The 20,716-nt window shown below is 36.5% G+C and overlaps 1 protein-coding gene and 1 long non-coding RNA gene across 2 annotated transcripts; one reads left to right on the top strand and one right to left on the bottom strand.

Annotated features, from left to right (window-relative positions):
• Positions 1 to 245: 245 nt before the first annotated feature.
• On the top strand, positions 246 to 14,128 carry LOC117410464 (N-acetyllactosaminide beta-1,3-N-acetylglucosaminyltransferase 2). Its single transcript, XM_034017032.3, has 2 exons — positions 246 to 795; positions 10,729 to 14,128. The coding sequence occupies exon 2, from the start codon at positions 10,738 to 10,740 to the stop codon at positions 11,926 to 11,928; it is 1,191 nt and encodes a 396-aa protein (XP_033872923.2). The 5' UTR covers positions 246 to 795; positions 10,729 to 10,737; the 3' UTR covers positions 11,929 to 14,128.
• A 375-nt stretch (positions 14,129 to 14,503) lies between these two features.
• LOC131737381 (uncharacterized) lies at positions 14,504 to 20,506 on the bottom strand. Its single transcript, XR_009328997.1, has 3 exons — positions 20,312 to 20,506; positions 15,255 to 15,328; positions 14,504 to 14,708 (listed from the first exon to the last, which is right to left on the bottom strand). It is a non-coding gene; the product is annotated as an uncharacterized LOC131737381 (long non-coding RNA).
• Positions 20,507 to 20,716: the final 210 nt, after the last annotated feature.

Below are 20,716 nucleotides of genomic sequence, written 5' to 3'. Positions count from 1 at the left end.
TGAACCAACTTCTGACGTACGATACAAAGCATGCCGTGTGTCGATTACTTTCGTTTTGGCTACTTGCTACAATTACGTTGTTACATTTCAGTGCTTTCGCACAGAAGTAGTACAGCGAAACTCGTGAGAAGCGATCATTCTCCATCGTTCCGACATATTTGTGTTTTTTAACTGTGATCTCCGCCCTTTCACATTGACGTCACAAACTGATTAAAGTAAGGAGCGTCTTGTGTTAGTTCATCAAGAGTTGGTGTTGTGTTGTAAATTTGGGAAGACCGACGGGAGGGGTTTCTTTTTCTAAAGACACTTAATAACCTTAAAAAAAAAACTATGGAAGAGTGAGACTTGCGGGTCATTACACAACAGCAGATAATGAAAACGTCGTCTGGAGTTTGGAAAAGAAAGTCGAATAGCAGTTCCTAGCAGAGAAGTGAACAAGATAGACTCCTTGCGTGTGCTTGTGATCTGGTTATACAAAGGAGAAAGGTGACACGCCGAGATGACAGAACAGCTCAGCTCAAAACGAAAAACTATGTGTTCGGTTAACTTCCTCGCTAAAATATAAGTTTAAAAAGAAAAACAGAATATAATTTCACACACCGGCTGTAACCCACCCGTGCTGATCGTTTTATTGCTACTGTTTTTATTTGTTATGAAGACAATGACGGATCATTCCAAACGCGTCAATTGAGGACTTGTTGCGTTCACCCTCGTGGATTTATTCAGTTTATTCTCTTCGTGAGCCAAGTGGATTTCAGAAGAACACCGCTTTGGTAGAAGCTACAGAACAACCAGGTGAGTGAACGCAGTCTCCACGATATACCCCGCACTTTAGGGGCCTGTTGGAACACAAAATATACAGTATATCGGCATTTTGGTATTTCACACCTGTACTTTATTGTACAAACTAAAATTGCAATGTATCTGACTGCTTCTCGAAGGTCTATTCAACCTTTTTTTGTTTTTTTTTTTCTTTTATAATTTTACCCTTAAGTCAGGAGGTTTCAGCTAAGTACCCTTTACAATGTTCGCTCACTGAATGGTAGGTACCACCACATTTGCAATAATACCTAACGCTGAATAATCTGATTTAGAAAAGTGTTATTCCAGTTTTCTTTAATATATAATTTTTCACAAGTCTCAGACTGACAGACTGCTGGTTTGAGAGAATACCAAACAGTAGAGGGCTATTCTTAAACTTAATTACATGTCTTTGGGTGCACAGAATTAAGACCGTGTTTAGGAATCTCTTTGGAAACATTGTATTTGCTTTCTATTTGGCAAAATCGTTATCAATAAAATAATACAAAATAGTGTGCACTGTAAAGGCCCACTGGATCCGTTCCGTCATCCGAAAAAGTCGTGTCAATTCATTGCACACTAGATGCGTTAATATCGTACTTAGAGCGCTGATGTGCGGTGGAAGCTATAGTACCTAGCTTCAGTATTTAATAAAAAATAATGTTACGCAATACATAATAATAAAAAAATTGTATTACACAACCGCATACAGTTGTCATTGCATCATGACCCATGACCAATATTTTATTTAAACTATCGCTCCGGTAATAAATAGTCAAAGTTGGGAAGCTAGCAATGAGCTACCAAAACACTTTAAGACATTATCTTCAACTCTGTGTGCATGAAGCCCGAAATTACATAATGTTCTTGCCTCTCTTCTCACAGTTAAGCCCTGACCGCTCTTGCCCTGTCACGCTTCTTTCTCTGATGTGTCTCCTGGATAGGCCGTTGTTTCTTTACTTCCTCGAATTGAAGTAAAAAGTATATGCTTGTAATAACCTATAGTGCACAAAATCCACGTGTTTATGTATGTTATCAGTTCATAATTTCATGTTTTGTAATACATATCATTCGCGCCCAAGTCCACAGCCCAAGTTTCTTTTCTTTCCCAAAGTCTTTGTAATCTTTATTGGATTTATCATAAAGAAATTTTTGTTTGGCGATAGACACAATTAGTTTTTCCATTTTTGTAAAGGCAAATGCAAGAAACCACGTGTCTTCCCAGTCGTTTTTCATTGGTCAATGTCTTTTTTTGTCGAACTTGTTTCGATTCCAAAATTGACTCATTTTATGACAATTATGCATTCAGTTGTGCAAGGTGTAGTAGGGAATGTACATAATCGTGTTTTGTCTTCTTAGACTCGCGTTAAAATCGGATACATGATCAAATCCATTGTGCAATGGCCTTAATTTTACTTCCCAACTCAGCATAATTGTGTGCCATTGAAAATGTTTACAATATCAAAAAAAACCTCAAGATAAAACTAGAATAACTAACAATAATAAACTTGTTTTATTTTTTTTTATTAAAGCCAGGATAAAAAGTAACCAAAATGACTCTGTATAACTCTGTAGACTTGTGTTTTCTTCCTTGGTTTTCTTTTGCATGTAGAAATATAGCTATTTCAAACAGCGAAAACATATTGAACCAGCCGCAGTTGCTGTTACTAAAATGCAGCTGCAGTAATAAATAAAACGTAAAAGCATGAGTATTGTGATTTACAATTGTTGTTTACCAGAGCATTTATACTTGTAAAAAAAATCAAGCATTGTGCTTCACTGATACAAGTTGAAAAACAGCTACAATCGCGAGCAGCACAGCACCGCTCTCCAGGCACAATCAATCGCCAGACGCCTGCTTCACCTATATAGGCTATATCAGAGTGGAAAATCAATTCAAAGTAATTATTTTACTTTTAATTTTTATTTGTGCATTTCTGAGTCGTCCTGCTTACCCATTATGACCCGTTGTACCGTGGTCTATATTGAGCAGTTCACTTGCAGTAGGGGGCTGCAGTGTGTCCATAAAGTGTACTGTCAAAGTACAACACACGTTTAAATTATTAGACATGTAGGGTTGGATTTAAAAAAAAATCAAGTCGATTTAAATCCTAATATAAAGCACTTGATTAAATAAATAAATACATACATAAAATAAATACATTTGATTTAAACCATTTTTTTTTCATTACTACCTTTTTTCTATAGTTTCAGAAGGAAAAGACTTAAGTATGTTTTAATATGGAGATTGAACGAGACTTGAAGAGACTCTTGCGGCACTTAAAACATCCAGAACTACTTTTATATTTTAATTTATTTTAACAGAACTATTCAGAATGCGTCTCACAGTGCTTTCGTCACTGACACCCACTTCCTTAGAAATTGTTTGTAGCGTTTCAGGCATTCTAAATTGGGTGAAAAATACATTAGCTTGGTGCCTTAAAAATATCTCTGCGGGATTTTCCCGCACTGAAAGTTGCATATATGCAGGAACAACTTGGAAAATGCGCGATTCCCGGGATCCAAGCCCTGTATTATATTGCAAAAAACAATCCAATCCTCTCTCTCTCTCTCTCTCTCTCTCTCTCTCTCTCTCCTCTCTCTCTCTCCTCTCCTCTCTCTCTCTCTCTCTCTCTCTCTCTCTCTCTCTCTCTCTCCTCTCTCTCCTCCCTCTCTCTTCTCTCCTCTCTCTCTCTCTCCTCTCTCTCTCTCTCTCTCTCTCTCTATATATATATATATATATATATATATATATATATATATATATATATATATATATAAAGTTCGTAATATTGCACCCAATAAATAAATCTATATAATATGATTAGTCTCGAGCATATACAATCAAATTACCGACAACTCAAGGTGGTCAAGTAATAGAACATGATCAGAAACACCATCAGTTAAACTAGATCATTATAGAGGCATTTCAATGAATATAATCTTAGAATATGCAATAAATATTAATATCAAAAGCTCACCTACTACAAAATGAACAATACAGCCTAATCAAACTCAATGTAATATATTTCATACAGAGCACGCATTCAATACAAGCAATAGGGAAGAAACAACCACCCAACATATTAATTGTTGAGCACAGGGGTTTACGAGTCTTTGAGAAAAGAAACCAGGGAAAGAAAGAGAAACGTAAGTAGAAAACACTATTCAATTCTATGTCCCAATCTCACTCAGTCAGTTAATATAGTTCAAAGTCAATGTAATCATACTATCATCCTCCGGGAAAGAGAGAATAAAAAACTCCTCGACATTCTTTGTTCAAACCCAACCCGACCCGACTTTAACTCCAGAAAACAACCAAACACAGCCATAGCTGATGCATTGTCAAACAGCCATAACTTTTAAACTATTTCTCCACCCCCATCTTGCTCTGCGACTCAAAAACTCCAACACCACACCTTCCTCCCGGCATGCACTAGCAGTGCTACCTATATTCATGCTATCCTGGAAATCCCAGTATACGTCATTATGTCTCTGCTCTTATTTTGCGATGTTTTTATTTTTACAGTTATTTATTTAAAGAACACGCAGCTAATATTTTATAGACAGACACATTTACCGATCGTCACAGTGCAAGCTGCCCCTTTATACCGTCGGAGTCCACTTCTCTCTCTGGTTGCATGCTGGCTCCGGTAGGTCTCCCCCTGGCTCCCTCTGTTGGTCCCTCGTTCTTTCCCACTCTGACACCACTGTAGTGCACTGTTACATGAATTGTACATCCCTGATCCTACTTTCAACTGGCATTTCATTTTTGCAGTCACCTATAATTTAACGTTGTGCTTGTGTTATTTTCCCATCTAGTTCAATAGAGAGATGTCCTGACAGTATTTTTTTTAAAACATAAAAATGAATACGCAGTGCAGAGTGTACACTGACAGCAGTGTAAAGGAATATCCACTAGAAAGTGTGTTGTGGGCATCAGATGATTCTAGGACATTTGCCAAGCACTCCCACCTTTTATGCCCTCAGGACACTTTCTAGTAGATATTCCTTTGTGCTGCACACTGACAGCAAGTCCTTCAGGCGCCTGCTCTGAGTTTTTCGCCAAACATACCACAAAGTATTTTGGCATATTGGAGGATATACCAAAAATTTAGTTTGGTATTACAGCGTCCACACTTCTGAGAAGCCGCACTATCTGATGCAGTCTAATTAGAACCGGACTCGAGACTACCCCCTGATTTTTAGCACTTTTAGCCTGTTTAAATGCAACTAATACAGTTTAAAGGCACAGTGTGGACAGGACCTTAAAATAAACATGTACCATCAGCTGCTTGTTTTTTTGAGGGGGAAAAAATAGATATAGCAAGGCAAGATTACAAGTAAGATTGTGAATGTAGTAATGCAGGATGTGTTGTAAGGCCTGTAAATATTGTTGAGAGAGCTGCATTTCAAAAACTATTACAAATCTTGCACCAGGCTACCAAATGCCTTGCCAAAAGATGGTCTAAGTAAAATAGAAGCCATGGACAATACTGTTACTGAACTGCTTGAGATGCTCCGAAATGAAATCTGAGCCTGTCTTTGACTCATTTGTCAATGCGCAGCTAATTTATTCAGAAATATTCCAGGCAACATTATTTTACAGGCTGTAAAACATCTCTGTTGATCTACATTAGACTTTTCTTGAGTCAAAATAAGTGTTAAGCGAAAAGGCAAATAGGTTTATGGTGTATAGCAGTAAATACATGCAACAGTGTAATAAAAATGTAACAAACTCCGTTGCAGGCGGTAAGAAACTATAACTGAACATTCCTAGTAGCCACTTTTTATATTAACCTCATTATAGAAAATCCACGTTTTAATGAGACTTGCTCAAAAATATTAAACACAGCAAAAATGACTATTGCTGAAGCAGCAATAAATAACATAACACACATTCTGGGATATTAAACAGGTAACATTAAATATTAAGATAAATCGGATATTATAAATCTACCTTTTTGAGCAGCAGTTTTCATTTCAAAGCAAGTGATCAATCTTTCTGGTTGGCAAAACACTCAACCAACTTGTCCATTTCTGGGTCTCCTTCAGAGTGTTGTCTTTTTCTGTTTACTAGCCGTACAACTGAGACTGGATAATTGTTCCTGGTTCATGCTGTTTCTAATCCATGCACTGGTTGTGTCTCCAGTGAAGTCAAAAGGGTTTGATTAAAAAGCTTTAGTGTATAGTGTTATTCCAATTAAGAGATTTTTTTAAATATATCTAATAAAGGGCGGTTTTTATTTATTTATTTATTTATTTATTTATTTATTTATTACTAAAAAGCTGCATACCAATAGTTAATGCATAACACTCAAACTAATGGAAAAAGAGTGGTAATGTAATGTAAACTAATGGAGAAACAAATCAGACATTCCACGGGCCTGCACTTCAGTTTTGTTATATATTTAGCTTGTTTGCTCAGACAGAACAGTTCTGAATGGATGTTACTTAGGTGTTAAATACCTGCACTAAGGCAATTGATAATGCAAATTTACTATAGCTCATAGAAACCACTTATTTAAATACCACCACACCCGACACACAACTTTACTCTGGAAACATTATCTTGCTGTATCTTTCAGTTAAACACACATTGTTCCAATATTTCCATTAGGTTACCTTATGTAGCGATAGCCAAAGGAGATTCCGAGCAGCACACACCACTAACATAAGAGCACTATCGTCCTGGCAACACCTGTCATCCTTACTGGAATGGTGGGAAAATGTCTTGCATCTGCTTTACAAACATTTAGGCAGCGCAGCATCCAAACAAAGGAACCATTTTGGTGTTTAGACTGATGGTAACATATAAAAAATATTGTGATCTAAATTTAAGCCTGTTTGACCTCTGCACACCAGCAGCGTGAGTTAAGCAACATATTGTAATGTCTGTGTTGCTGTAATAGTGTCCATGAGTAGCACAGCGTCGTTTGGTAACTTAGTGTTTGCAGGTTTCATTTGTTCCGCTGTTTGTTATAAATGTAGGCATAAACCGTGATACAGTACAGGCACAGCTGGTTAAATGTGGTACCTAATATTTGCCTAAAAGGTTTTAGGCTTGTTTGTAAAATCAGCAAACCATAAGGCTTGGGAACAAAGCTGTTAGGTGTAGTTACAAATGTAATCATTAACCTTGTTGAATGTCCAGTAGAGCCTGACTATGCATATAAAAGGGTCTCTGTGTCAATCTGTTTTCTGTACAGCACGTGTCATTGACATTTTATAAATCAGGGACAAAGATTCAGACAGTTGAAGAGCAGTACTACAGTAACTAGTTTTTGCTTAGTTTCTTTTTGCTCAATCTGTCCCTTTGTCATCGAGTTACAGGAAAGGAAAGTGATTGCAGAAAACTGTGCGTTTTTATTTTTTGGTTTTAAACAGAAGAAAAATGGTCTGAACAAGAAAATTGCATGTTTTTAGCTTATCAGAAGGAAAAAAAATGTTAGCTCTGTTTTTAATATTTTCTAAATTTAAATAAGCTGTAATTTTGGATGCAAAAAAAAAAAAATAGGTTAACGTGGTAAAGACAATAAAACCTCAAGGCAAAAAGGTAGATATTTGAAAAATGCCTTTTTACATGTCATGATAAATTCTAAATGTTTTTTTTGTCTGTGAGAGGCTAAAGTCTATAGCTTTTAAAGGTAAAAGAAAAGGATTATCCATTTTAAAATTTCATTCTTGTTACATATTAGCAGGAATATGCGCATGAGTGGGTTAAGTTTCTTTGACTTGCTCAGTTAGAGACGGTATTCAAATTTTTTTCATGATCGCCTGCTTTGATGTTGAGCCATACCTGATTACGTATTGTAATCCACTAAACTAAGAAATACATCGAAAGGCAGAACATTTTTAAACACCCTGAAGGTTTAAACACATCATTTATTAACCTTATATTTACAGCTTTAATTTGGAACTATGTGGTGGGTTGCAACCGCTAATTGCAGTTTATAAAATAGATGACAGCTTCTTAATACATAACATTAATCCCAAAACATTTTCTTATTTTTTTTTCTACTTGAGAACATAAATTGATAGGAGTCCAATTTATCAAGCTGACTGAATATATACCCCTAAATATATTCCAAACTCCACTCCTTTTTAATGCTTTTTTTTAAACTAGTATAAAACAAAGTAATGTAATTGGAAGTATCTTCAGCCCTTTTTCAAGTGGTTTGTTTCTCCGTTTTGTACATTTGTTGTTGAATTGTCATCTTTTCCAAAAACAGGAACTAACTAAAGACTGGAGTTAAGGCTTTGAGAATATGGCCCTTGGTGTTCCGTTTAGCACAAATGTGTAGAATTTCTTAACAATAGCAAGATCGACAGAGAAAGCTTTCAAGACCTCAAAGGTCACTTCTTCAGGTGAAAGTAGGAAAGAGAGATTGATGTTAACAATAGCAAATAACAGAAATTCAACATTCAGAGACAGAAGTGTAGATGTGCAGTAAAAAGCATGCTCTGGGTTTCCCCTTGCAATGCCTCTGCTTTTTTAGCACCTGGTGTTTTTTGTGCTGTATCGGTTTGTGAACGGAAATGGTTGGAAACTATCCTGTAGTGTTTTATTATATACGTGCTTCATCAATGAGTAAGTCTTGAATCTGAATTTGTGTCTACTTGTGTGCATGTTAACTTAGGGTTTCTTATAACTCCTCAGAATTTGGATCTTGGATACCGTGTATAGAGCAGTCTGTCCATCCATATGTAATGCTTATATTTGTACAGTTATTTTTTTTCTATAATACATATAACATTTGTATTTACAGCTGTGTGATTTTATCAGAATAAAAATGTACTGGCATAAAGCCCCTTTATTAATTTAGAGTAGATGGAAATTTGGGTTACATTTCAGTAATTTTGAGCAATTTGTCCACAAAGTAGTTTTAAAAGGTACATCGAATATCACGTTTCTGAAAGATAAATCTTAGTTCTGTAGGGCTACTGATTTTCCACGATCGCGGAATCACGGAATTAGGCATTGGGAACGGAATTGGCATTTTGGGAATGGAATTCTGCTTTGCAACTGCACCTGCTGTTCTATAAAAAATAATGGATTGCTTTGAAAACTACACTACCCAGAAGCCCAGCAATGACGCTTGTATAAAACATTTTTGTATGTTTATTTGGATCATTGGATAATGAGAAAACAGGTGGTTTTGTGGGCGTTACGGTGATGGACTGTCTGTCTCTGTTGCGGTGCTGCCTGTGTGCTCTGTGAGTCGAGTTTTTTTTAAAAAGCAACTAGCTGTTTTGTGAGTTCTATTCTTTGGAATAATTTGAGTATATACAGAAGTGAAAAGTACTGGAAAAAAAAAAGATTGTCAACCCCCCTGATTTAAAAAAACAAACAAAAAAACACACCTTTAGTTGAATTTATGTAGTTCATTTATTTAGTTATCACAAATCCGTTACTCCATCACCCGCTGAACACAAGGAAACGACACGGTGGTTGAGGTGAAACCTTTAGTTTTATAAGTTATTATTTCTAATTTATCATTAACTCCTTAATAATACTACGTGCTCATTACTCGTGTTGCTATAACATGGCTCTCTACTGTAGCTACCGTAGTAAACAGAAAATGGTGAAAATACAGATGGGAGAGAAGTGTCCTGAACATTGTATTAAATTTGTAATTTTATGAATGGTATATTTTTGTAATAATGCCCCTCGTTTTCAACTAGTCTGTATATTGTAATGTCAGCAATAAGCTGTTTTTTCAAAACACCTTTATTTGTTGACTGACCTACAGTACATTGTTACTAGTGGACTGCTTTAAGAAAGATTTTTCCTGAAAACTACAGTATCTCAGGGACTTAAATAAAACAAAAAAAATGAATTCAATAATTTAATGTAAAAATTTTATTTATGTTCAAATTATGTTGTTAGTTAATAAATTGATAAAAACGGAAAAAACGGAATTGGTCATTTTGAAAAACGGAATTTGCCATTCCTAAGAATGGAAAATCAGGAGCCCTATGTATGTAGTCTGGTGTCTGTCCAGTAGAAAAGTTACTTGACTGACATCTATGTTGTCCATTTATTAAATAGATGAGGGGAGGGTGTACAAGGCTCTGCTGCCTGAATTTTCAAATATATAATTTTTTGACCAGACCACAGATTAAAGCCCATTTGAAATCCTATAGGCAGGGCCGCCAAGAGCTATTATTTATTTATTTATTTATTTATTTATTTATTTATTTATTTATTTATTTTTTACAATTTACATATTGTCTTGCAGTGCCTTTTATAATGCTGTTGGATTTATGTATACATATTTTAAGGGTCTGTAGCAGTCAGCATTGGTTTTGTTTGTATAATATTTGCTGCTCTGTCTTTTTGGCTTCTCCAGGGCCCCTTCTGGGCAGCGGGTCCTGGGGAAATGTCCCCGGCCTCTCCGCCCACTCGATGGGCCTGCCTATAGGCATTAGAATGTGAACAGAAACCTATAAAGAGAGTTTAAATCCTGGCACAATATATAGCTGCTGTTTTTTTACCCCTTTTGAGTCATTAAGCTGTTCAGACCAAGTGGCTATAATAATATTAAAGTATTAAATATGGGTCATTTGTTATTTTTTTGACTCCCAGAGAATTTTTAAAACATGTTCTACTTTCTATCCTTTTTCACCCCCAGACAAACCGTCAAGAGTAAGATATAATTAGCAGTTGGATTGTGACCTGGAATTGGTGTCATGAGTAAACTGAATTAAGAGCACATGATGCCCACTAAATATTTAACACAAAAGTTCTTTTGACTTAAAAATAACATGCATATTATTTTTTCCAAACTGCTGCTGTTCACTACTATCAAACTTTTTTTTTGTACAATGTATTTACAAAAAAAGGCTTTAGATGCATGTAATCCTAATATTTCATTTTATGAATTATTTAGAATGGAGACCAAATTCTTCTTCTTGTTTTGACAGGTATGAAAAATGAGTTGCAGGAAAGTGAAGATCCTGGGTATCATGATGATAGCAAATGTCTTAGTTTACATCATGGTGGAAGTGACCAGGAGTGGGAACCAGGACAAAACCAGCAACAGTAAAGTCAGAATCCCAGACAAGCAGTTTTGGAAGAAACCGGTTCCAAGTGAAGCTTACTGGAACCGAGAACAGCAGGGGTTGGACCTATTGTACAACCCTGTTCTAACTGCATTAAACAGCACTAGCAGTACTGTGGAGGCAAGTCTGAATGTTAGTCAGCTGACTCCCTGTGAGCCTGACCTTGGGGTCATGACCCAAGTCAAGGACTTTAACTCCCTACCAGAACGCTTCAAGGATTTCCTCTTGTATATGAAGTGTAGGACTTATCCCCTGGTAGTCAACCAGCCACGCAAATGCAAGGACAAGCCTTTCCTTTTGCTCGCTATAAAGTCACTCACCCCGCACTTTGATAGGAGGCAAGCCATACGCGAGTCTTGGGGAAAGATGGGTAAGATAGGCAACTACACGGTGGTCACTGTGTTTTTGTTGGGAAAAACGACCAGCATGGATCATTTTCCTGACCTTTCTGAAATGCTGCGATATGAAAGCAACATGCATGGTGACATCCTGCTGTGGGACTATAGAGACTCCTTTTTCAACTTGACGATAAAAGAAGTTCTGTTCCTGGAGTGGGTCAGCAAGTACTGCTCTGACGTGAAATTTATTTTTAAAGGAGACGATGATGTTTTTGTCAATACATATAGGGTCCTGGAATACTTGAATAGCTTAGGTGAAGCTAAAGCCAAAGATTTATTTATTGGGGATGTTATCACAAATGCCGGACCTCACAGAGACAAAAAGTTGAAGTACTTTATTCCGGAGAGCATGTTCATTGGGCCGTACCCTCCTTATGCAGGTGGAGGTGGCTTTCTTTACTCTGGAAGCCTGGCGCTAAGACTGTACAATGTATCTCATCAAGTATCTCTGTATCCAATCGACGATGTCTACACAGGTATGTGCCTTAAAAAGCTTGGCCTTGTTCCTGAAAAGCACAAAGGATTTAGGACTTTTGATATTGAAGAAAAATATAGAAGCAATCCCTGTTCTTACAAAAGCCTAATACTGGTACATAGCAGAACTCCACAAGAGATGATCAAAATATGGTCTTGGCTGAATAATCCAGAGTTGACTTGTCAGTAAGAACTTAACCAGGACTAAAATGTATGGGTTTGAAAAAAGTGGGCAGCTAATTTTGTACTTCAGTTTGGGCCTTAATTTAAATGTTTGTAGTGTGGCGTCAGTGTTGCCCAGAAGTACTATTTTGATATCCAGGTCCCTGTTGACCTAGGATTCCTTTGTAATTACAATGCAAAGTCATGATTTACTGTGATCCAAAAGCAGCCTTGAAGAATCTGAAAGAAGATATGAAGGGTATGAATATTTTAGAATGAAGTTTCCTTCCTTTTTTCTTTTAGCATACAACTTTTGGATTGTATAATTTAATTGTAATGTAACAAATGGATACAATTGCCCGTCAAAGTTCAGAGGAAAATAAATGCTGCATTAATTCAAACATAAGTTTAATATATGGTAAATATCTATGCAACGCCTCCTAATCTGAGACCTGCAGTTGACGACCACTCCAATTCAAACATGAACAAGTGATGGCCCATCCTAATACTAAAGGCTTTTTGTTTTATTCTGCTTTGTTTATGTAAATACTTGCATGGTAATGACGTTGCCTAAGTCACTGGACCCAATGCTGTGTACTTAAGTGTTGGTACTGTTGACACATTTTTATCATTGTGATGAATCTGCAAGAGCAGAATGGGTAAAATTATAAATAATAAAGAAGGAAAAAGTCATTTGCCTCAATTAAGGAATACTCTTAAAACGTCTGTACTTTCAGCTGCTTTACTCACTTCTTGCACAAAGTTAAGATAAAAAATAAACTGTAGACTACTTTTTGTTTTTAAAATGTAAATTATCCATAATCTACTGCGTGCCCCTTTTTGTTCATTGGCAGATGAAAAATATTAAACCGCCTAAAGCTCAACCAAATGCTTAAGCTAAAAGGTTGTGACTCCACAGTGTTTGTTTTCAGGCTACCCAGTGTTTGTTTTTTCAGGTTACTACTTGTTTACCAGTAGCTGTGCTTGCCAGCGTCAGTAAAATAGTCTTTGAGAATTCACATGTTCATTGTAAGATGTCTTTGTGTACATGATTTAGATAGTGTTAGGATGTTTTGAAGGCTATGAGTAAAGGTTCTCCAAACACATGCTATTTTATGTGGCAGCCTATTTTTTTGTGTTTAAGGAAAACAGCTGACGCTTGCCACAAGGGACACATTTAATGAGTACATTCAAAACATGGAGGCTTTATTTAATGCTCAATCGCATGACAACTTCGTTTTGAAGACCTAGTTTGTTTTGCACATTTCCTTTACCTACTCTGATGCTGTTATCTTTATATATATATATATATATATATATATATATATATATATATATATATATATATATATATAATGTAGTAATATTTGACACAATAGGTTTCTGAAGAATAGTGTGATATGTACAGCCATCTCCGATCACTTGTATCAGTTTTTATCTATGGATATTGTGTTGGCTCTTTAATGGTAGCCAATTCATATGAATGTCAGGTTCATAGGATTGCATAGGAGTAACACTTGAATAACATGTTTTGAAAAGATTTCATGTCCAGATTTTTATTTTTGTAAATGACCACAAATTCAAGCGGAACACTGCAGAAACAGCTGCTTAATCATTGGAATTTTTATTCGTTTTGCAGCCATTATTTTAGTGTCACCAAAGTGTCTTATTTAACTGTGTATTATAATAATGTACATGGGTGGCTTTGTCACCTGTATCGTACAGCACCCTGTGCAGAATTCAGTATGTACTGTATTTTCCCCCCTCTGTCTATTCCATATTCCCCAGGAACCTGTATGTATTTTGCAAAACTCTGTCCAATCTGTACTATACTGAGCATATCATGAAGAGTAATTGATTCCTAAGAGAAATTGAACCTTGTTTTAAGGATTGTTGTGAACCAAATGTGTGTGGGGTTTTTTTTTTTTTAAATGTTGATTTGTATTTCCTTATTTGTAATCGCTTCTTTCACAAACAAGCTGAAGATGCTTGTTTGTTAATTTTCTTCCAAAATTGTTCTGTTTGTGTGCTTTCTGTGTCTATGTAAAAAAAAAAGTGCCTGCTGTTTATTTATTGTTTAGGGTTGACTAAATTGTTTTTCACCTCCTAATCTCAGACTGCATATACTCTTATTTGTTTATGAAAATAACTTATGCACAAAGAGTTTTAGTTTGGGTATTGATTTGATCATTGGAATACTATCTCTTAATAAAGTGTGTTTAAAGATTTTTGTTGTCCTGATTTACATTTTCTTATATTTGTTTTAAAATAGCCACATTCTTAGGACCTGTAACTAATATGGGGCTGGACCTCTGTTTGCCTTGACACAACATGGCGTAGGCGCCAAGGTGGTGGAAGGTGCCTCCAGTTATGTTATTACATTTAGTCATTAATATTACACCTAGTTGGGGCAGAGAGGTAGAAAGAGGATGTTCACTCCAAATGTGCTCTGTTATTCAGCTGAAAAAGTTCAATGAACTTAAGTATATAATCTATGGACAAAACATTAAAATGCTTATTGAGAAGTACTATCATGTAATACATTGTAACACTTCTGCTACACATGCATTCTACCCGGAAGTGATGACAGATTCAACAGAGTTAAATCAACCAAGTTTTAATCATCTAACCCATACAGCTGCAGAGAAACAATAACTCCAGGGTAGACGTCTGAAAAGGGAACACAACAGTCCACTTGTCCTTCAGAGCTGATTGAAAGTCCGATCGCCCGGTCCCAGCATGCCCCGCTCCAGACATATGCTAATTAGGTCCCAGCATGCAGTTCCTGCAGCCTGTTTGCTATAATATCTATTGATATAGTATGCAAGGAGAATCCAAATTATTAGTTTATTCGGCAGACGCATTTAAGTGCAAATATTACTAGAATACAATATGAGAGAAGAAATAACAATGTAGGATTAAGACAATTTATATCTTCAAGGACATGATAGTAATGTAATAGTGACCAGTAACATTGTGCTTAGGTCAGGTAAGCCCAGTGCATAGTAGGAGAGGTAGATCAAGAGATCTACAAGTGCAGTCTAAAGAGATGGGTCTTGGAGGCAGCAGAAGGCAATGGGAGGTAGAGCAGTCCTGAAGTTCACTGGTACCTGGTTCCACCACAGAGGGACTGGGAAGAGAAGGAGCCGGCGTGGCAGGCTGGAGAGTGGATGGAAGGCACGACTATTCGGCCAGTAGCGGATGTGCGGAGAGAGCGAGAGGGTGTGTAGGTAGAAAGGGGTGGTAGGCAAGAACAAAGGTCTTGAATTAAATGCAAGCAGAGATGGAGGGTGCAAAGCAGAGGGGTAGCATGAGAGTAGCGAGATTGGAAGAAAACAAGACAAGCAGCCGAACCTTGAATGAGCTGAAGGGGGCAGATAGCTGAAGCAGGGAGACCAGCAAGGAGAGAGTTTAACCTGTTGAAAAAACTGTTTACATTATTATTAATAATGTTATATATGAGAATGTGTGTTTATATGAAAGCATCGATCTCCCTACGGTAAAATTCACAAATGACACTGCACCAGTAGTGACTACTCCATAAAACACCATAAACAGCAATCTTAGCTAACAGATCTTTTTTGAATGCCATCTAGGAGTTCCAAAATCTCACCAGAGAAACGACGAGATGTAGATTTTGTGTGATTTCTAGTTCTATTGAAAGATATAAATGAGAGATTCAGCTTTATAATAAAACAACAAAGCATTACATAACATGCAAAAACGAATTTCATACTAAACAAAAGTATTTGGGCAATCAACATTTTTCGTATGAAAATAGCAAAAAGACTGGGTTTACTGAAAAGCAGTGTGTGGGCTATTATTGACAAACACAGGAGAACAGGAACTACTGGAACTAGCACCAGGTGTGGAAGAGCAAGAAAGATGTCTGCAAAATCTGGAAAAGGATTCGTTCAAGCAGCCCGGCAAAATCCTCGGATTACTGCAAAAGATTTGACACAAGAATTAAGAGAATATGGTCGAGAAATTCATGAGCAAACAATTCAACGATACCTTAACAAGATGAATGTCCATGGGCAAAAACCAAACCTTTATTAAAAACAATATACAAAAGAAAGCAATTGGAGTTGAATACTTGAAGCCGCCTGATGATTTCCTTAACCAAACTTTTTTTCAATAAGAAAACAGTATGTTTGGAGGAAGAGAGGAAAAGAATATCCAACATGATGGATAGTTAATTAGACATTACTGATGTAATTACACTATTATGCTGTAATTATATATATTTTTATCATTTACATTTTGTAAAATCTACAAAAGATTGTGTGCAGTAACAACAGTGTTTTTTAAGTATCATTTTTATTCTCACAGTTCAGTACATACAGTACCTTCAGGAAAATTTGTAACTATTGGTGAAGGAACTTTTTTTAGAAACCGGTTACAAATAATATTGCTTTTTAACATAAGCTTTAATCTTTTCAGAAATATCATGAACCTGCTTTGTCCAGGCTACGTACCCCCATCAAGAAAGACAGTTTTGAGAAGGCTGTTGAGCAATACATACTCAGGCATTGTGGCTACGTTAAAGCAAGAACTGTCTGGATCACATGTTGCCATTACATTTGATCTGTGAACCTGTACCAAAAATCAGAAGCAATTTCTAGCAGTAACATGCCACTTCTGGACTGTTGTCCAGAAGTGGAATTTGACTGCAAAATGCATTGGTTGCGTTCCTGCTGATGAAGATCATTCTGGGGAGAACATTGCCTCAGTGCAAAATGTTTTGGACTCCTATAATTTAAAGCAAGTAGTGTGTGCTGTTACTGACTATGGTCCTAATCTTATACAGGCTTGCAGTCTTCTTAACATGAAACGGCGTCCTTGTTTAGCACATACATTGCACCTCTGTCTACAGGAGATTATTTTTAAGAGGCAAGGAAAGTGTTATTGGAGGCAATATCAGCAGTGATTGAAAGGTGTGGGTCCATAGCTTCACTTTTTAAAAGGTCACCAATTGCCTAGAATGCCTATTCTAAGGTGTACCTGGCTGAAACTGGATCGGAACCAGTGAAAATTCCAGGATGGAGAGGTGATCCAGCAAGCAAAGCAGCTAGAAATTTCAGCCTTGGAATTGAAGAGACCAGCACCAAACATTAATGCTGAGCATAATATGCTGCTAGAAGAAGTAAATGAGATGCTGAAGCCATTTCAGGAAGCAACCACAACTCTCTCTGGGGCAAATTATCCCACATCATCTCCCATTGTACCCAGAGTGGTTGGAATTCACGGATCACTTGGCCAGCTTAAAGTACAGGCCTTGGGCAAATGTGAAATGTACTTCAAAAGTTTTATGCATTTTTTTAACATGGCGAAAACCAGCAACATTTCGTATGCCTGCATTGACCCTCCATAGAATTTTTTTTTGTCTAACTCTCTATATACCACAATGCTTTGTGCGCAGTGAGACGGAAGTCTCTATTGAAAATCAGCGGAGTCAAGTATCTTGTTACATAGAATATCTTTTGAAACGCCTTTCTAAATATTATTGGCTGAAGCAGTTTTGAGTGAGGCTGGATTTTCATCGATTAAAATATTAGCGTGTGCTCCCATTGGCTAGAAAGGTTGCAGTGTTTTCGGCATAGTGCGAGATTGACAGTTGGAAGTTTGGCTGGTTGATTGGAAATTTGCAGGTCCGTACAGTATGAATTGACAAATTTATGGACGAATTGCTGGACAAATTGACCAATTCACCAATTGACAAACAAATTGACAAACTAACGGCTGGATAGTTTTGGCACAAATGGCGCTCCATAAAATGTGGTAGCTAGAAAACAGTCCACAGAGATGGTGAAAACCAGTGAGACAGTGCGCTGTAACAAGGCAACAAGCAGTGTATGATGAGTCAAACATACAGTACTAGTCATCATTATATTATTAGCAAAGATTGCTGAATTAGGGGCAAAACACCTTACAATGACCCCAAATAAAGTAATTGATTATTACTTGAATCATATTTCATTCAGGAATTCCCTATCTTGCTTACAAATATACTTGTGTCCATTATTTTTGTCAATCGCATGCTGCCTAATGTAAAAAAATACATTTCAGTTTACCTAAACCAGCTAGATTCACAATGTAACCCAGATAGTTTTGACATTTACACAAAACTGTGCCAAATCTTGAGATCAGATTTTATTTGTATTTTTTAATTTGTATTTTATTTATTTGACTAACTACCAGGACAAACGCGCTTTTAAATTCAACCCTTTATTGCTAAATGTATCTTTCATACTAGTTTGATTTTGATTTCTTATTTTCACTGAGGCCCAGCAGTATTTAACGGTTCTTGTGAGGTGTAGCTATGGAGGAATCACAAACCAGTGTCTGCACATTTTTTACAATTTGTTAAGTGGCTCACTGGTGTGAGTCTTACTTTATGGATGAACAGAATGATTCATTTAATACAAGACTTCGTCAGTTTAATACTAATGCTTTATTAAACTCCAGTAACAGCAAGCAAGACTATTTAATGCACATATGTACCAATTTCATAGATACGGAGTGTGGCAGTCTTTTTTTCTACCTCTGGTCTAACAAAAGAGCTAGAAATAAGCCTTTTTATAACAGACATGGTTACATCATTCTTCAACCATTCTTTTTTATACCTGTTCTCCAGCACAGCTTACCTCTTGTACCTTATCTCTCTTGGTCACATCCAGAATCTAAGGTAAACATATTATTGCATTTGACACACACACCCTGCCAATAAGATATCTGACACTGACAGCCTCTACTTACCATACCCAAATAAGGAATGTGTTTCCTTATCAGTAACTTTCCACAAGCTTGCCTTTGCATTGAGTTAAAGAAAATACACAGGCAATGCACAGCAATCATATAAAATAGAAAAATAGCACCACGTGTTGGAACACATTTTAATTTTCAAAACATTTAAACAGCATATCGGATGAAACACACACCACTTCCACAAAACCTGTTTTGAACACTATTCTCAACAAGCACGCTCTTCCAGTGATTGCCCTCTCCTCCATCTCGGCGAGAATGGTTAGTAAAGCATTCTTGGGGCAGGTAAAGAGAGCACCTAAGGCTCAAAACAGGAAAAGACATCAAAGGCCACAATTGTTATTATTATTATAATAATTTGCTTTTGATTGGTATTACAGTGTATTTCACATATGTTACACATTTTTTTATAGGTTTACATAAACTAAGTATGGTAACATTGGGCACTGGAAACCTCCTCAGGGGTCTTGCAGCAAGCAGACGGTGATAAACATTAAACAAATCACAATAACTTTGAAACAGTTTCTTTGGGTCAAGTATGTTTTTATGTTCCAGATGGTACTTGTTTCCATACAAGGAAAACTATAGGAGGCTGTGTGGTCCAGTGGTTAAAGAAAAGGGCTTGTAACCAGGAGGTCCCCGGTTCAAATCCCACCTCAGCCATTGTGTGACCCTGAGCAAGTCACTTAACCTCCTTGTGCTCTGTCTTTTGAGTGAGATGTAATTGTAAGTGACTCTGCAGCTGATGCATAGTTCACACACCCTAGTCTCTGTAAGTTGCCTTGGATAAAGGCGTCTGCTAAATAAACAAATATAAGAAAAGAAAAAAACCACAAGTAAGTCAGCAACCCAAAAGCCTGCTCTCACCAAGATAAATGGAATTTAGCAAGCCTGTAACAAATTGCATGTGGCTGAGGAGATAGAAGGCCAACCTTTTAAACACATTATCGCCAGACTCCATACAACACACATTTTAAAGAAGATAGAGATAGATAGATATAATGGTTAACATCAGAAAAAGTCAAGAGGACAAGCAAATTGTCCATAAAGTGGTGTTACACCCCTAACACCCACTATTTGAAAAATGTAAAAAGGATATGTACAGTCAAGACTATTAAACTGGAGCAATGTTACCATTAAATCTCATGATGAACGCTTTGCATTTAAATGTGATTATGTAAAGTACTTTGCCTAGATTGCTGCAGTAAAAACCTAACTGTATAAATGGGTAATTGTATGTAAAAAATAATAATGCGATATTTGTATATTGTGATATCTTGTAACAATTGTAAGTTGCCCTGGATAAGGACGTCTGCTAAAAAAATAAATAATAATAATAATAATAATAATAATCCCATGCTATGATTGAATTCAGCTACAGCACACGCATATTGATGTGTAACGACCAAAAGATTGTAAAACAATGACATTTGGTCTATAAAAATGAAAAAAATGCAGTTTCACTTTTTTTTAATAATAATACTGTGTCACAAAAATAGGACGTCCTTTGCTGAAACGCTTTGTCATTTGGGCGATACCTAACGGAGATGAAACAGCATTTATTCGCTTTAACATGAACAAGCTCGTGAAAATATAAACTTCATAAGAAATTCAATTCAGTTTAAAAATGGCATTGTGCCTCTTACCATAGTATTTTGTCCAGTTTTCATTTCTAATATTTGGGCTTCTTTAAACGCTTACTTATGTCTCCCAACAGCCTAGTTTATTATTTATCCCTTCTAATTATAGTCAATTGTATCCTACTTTACAAATTCGGCTCCCTAAATGATTGGTAAATCGAAATATCCAGGCTTCAGCTGCAAATATTAGCTACAGTACCGTCTGCAGTTGTTTCTCCTTTATGTTCACTTCCAGGTGCAATAAATACAAAGTTCTGTTATTTGTTCTAATTGAACCTGCCAATTAACTCATTGAAGTGTCACCCCAAGCAAGAGTGTATAATTGTTAAAACTCAGGCAAAAAGACATTATCTGCTGATACTTTGCATAGGATACATTTATGGCCATGTTTAAGTGACGAGATAAAACTGT

This window comes from Acipenser ruthenus, chromosome 6 (genome assembly GCF_902713425.1).
Source record: "Acipenser ruthenus chromosome 6, fAciRut3.2 maternal haplotype, whole genome shotgun sequence".
Taxonomy (NCBI): domain Eukaryota; kingdom Metazoa; phylum Chordata; class Actinopteri; order Acipenseriformes; family Acipenseridae; genus Acipenser; species Acipenser ruthenus.
The sequence above is the reverse complement of the archived record's forward strand: the minus strand, read 5'-3'. Positions and strand labels throughout refer to the sequence as shown.

What these genes read in the sequence shown, in the direction of transcription:
- LOC117410464 (XM_034017032.3), top strand. Translation starts at nt 10,738, where the DNA reads ATGAGTTGCAGGAAAGTGAAGATCCTGGGTATCATGATGATAGCAAAT.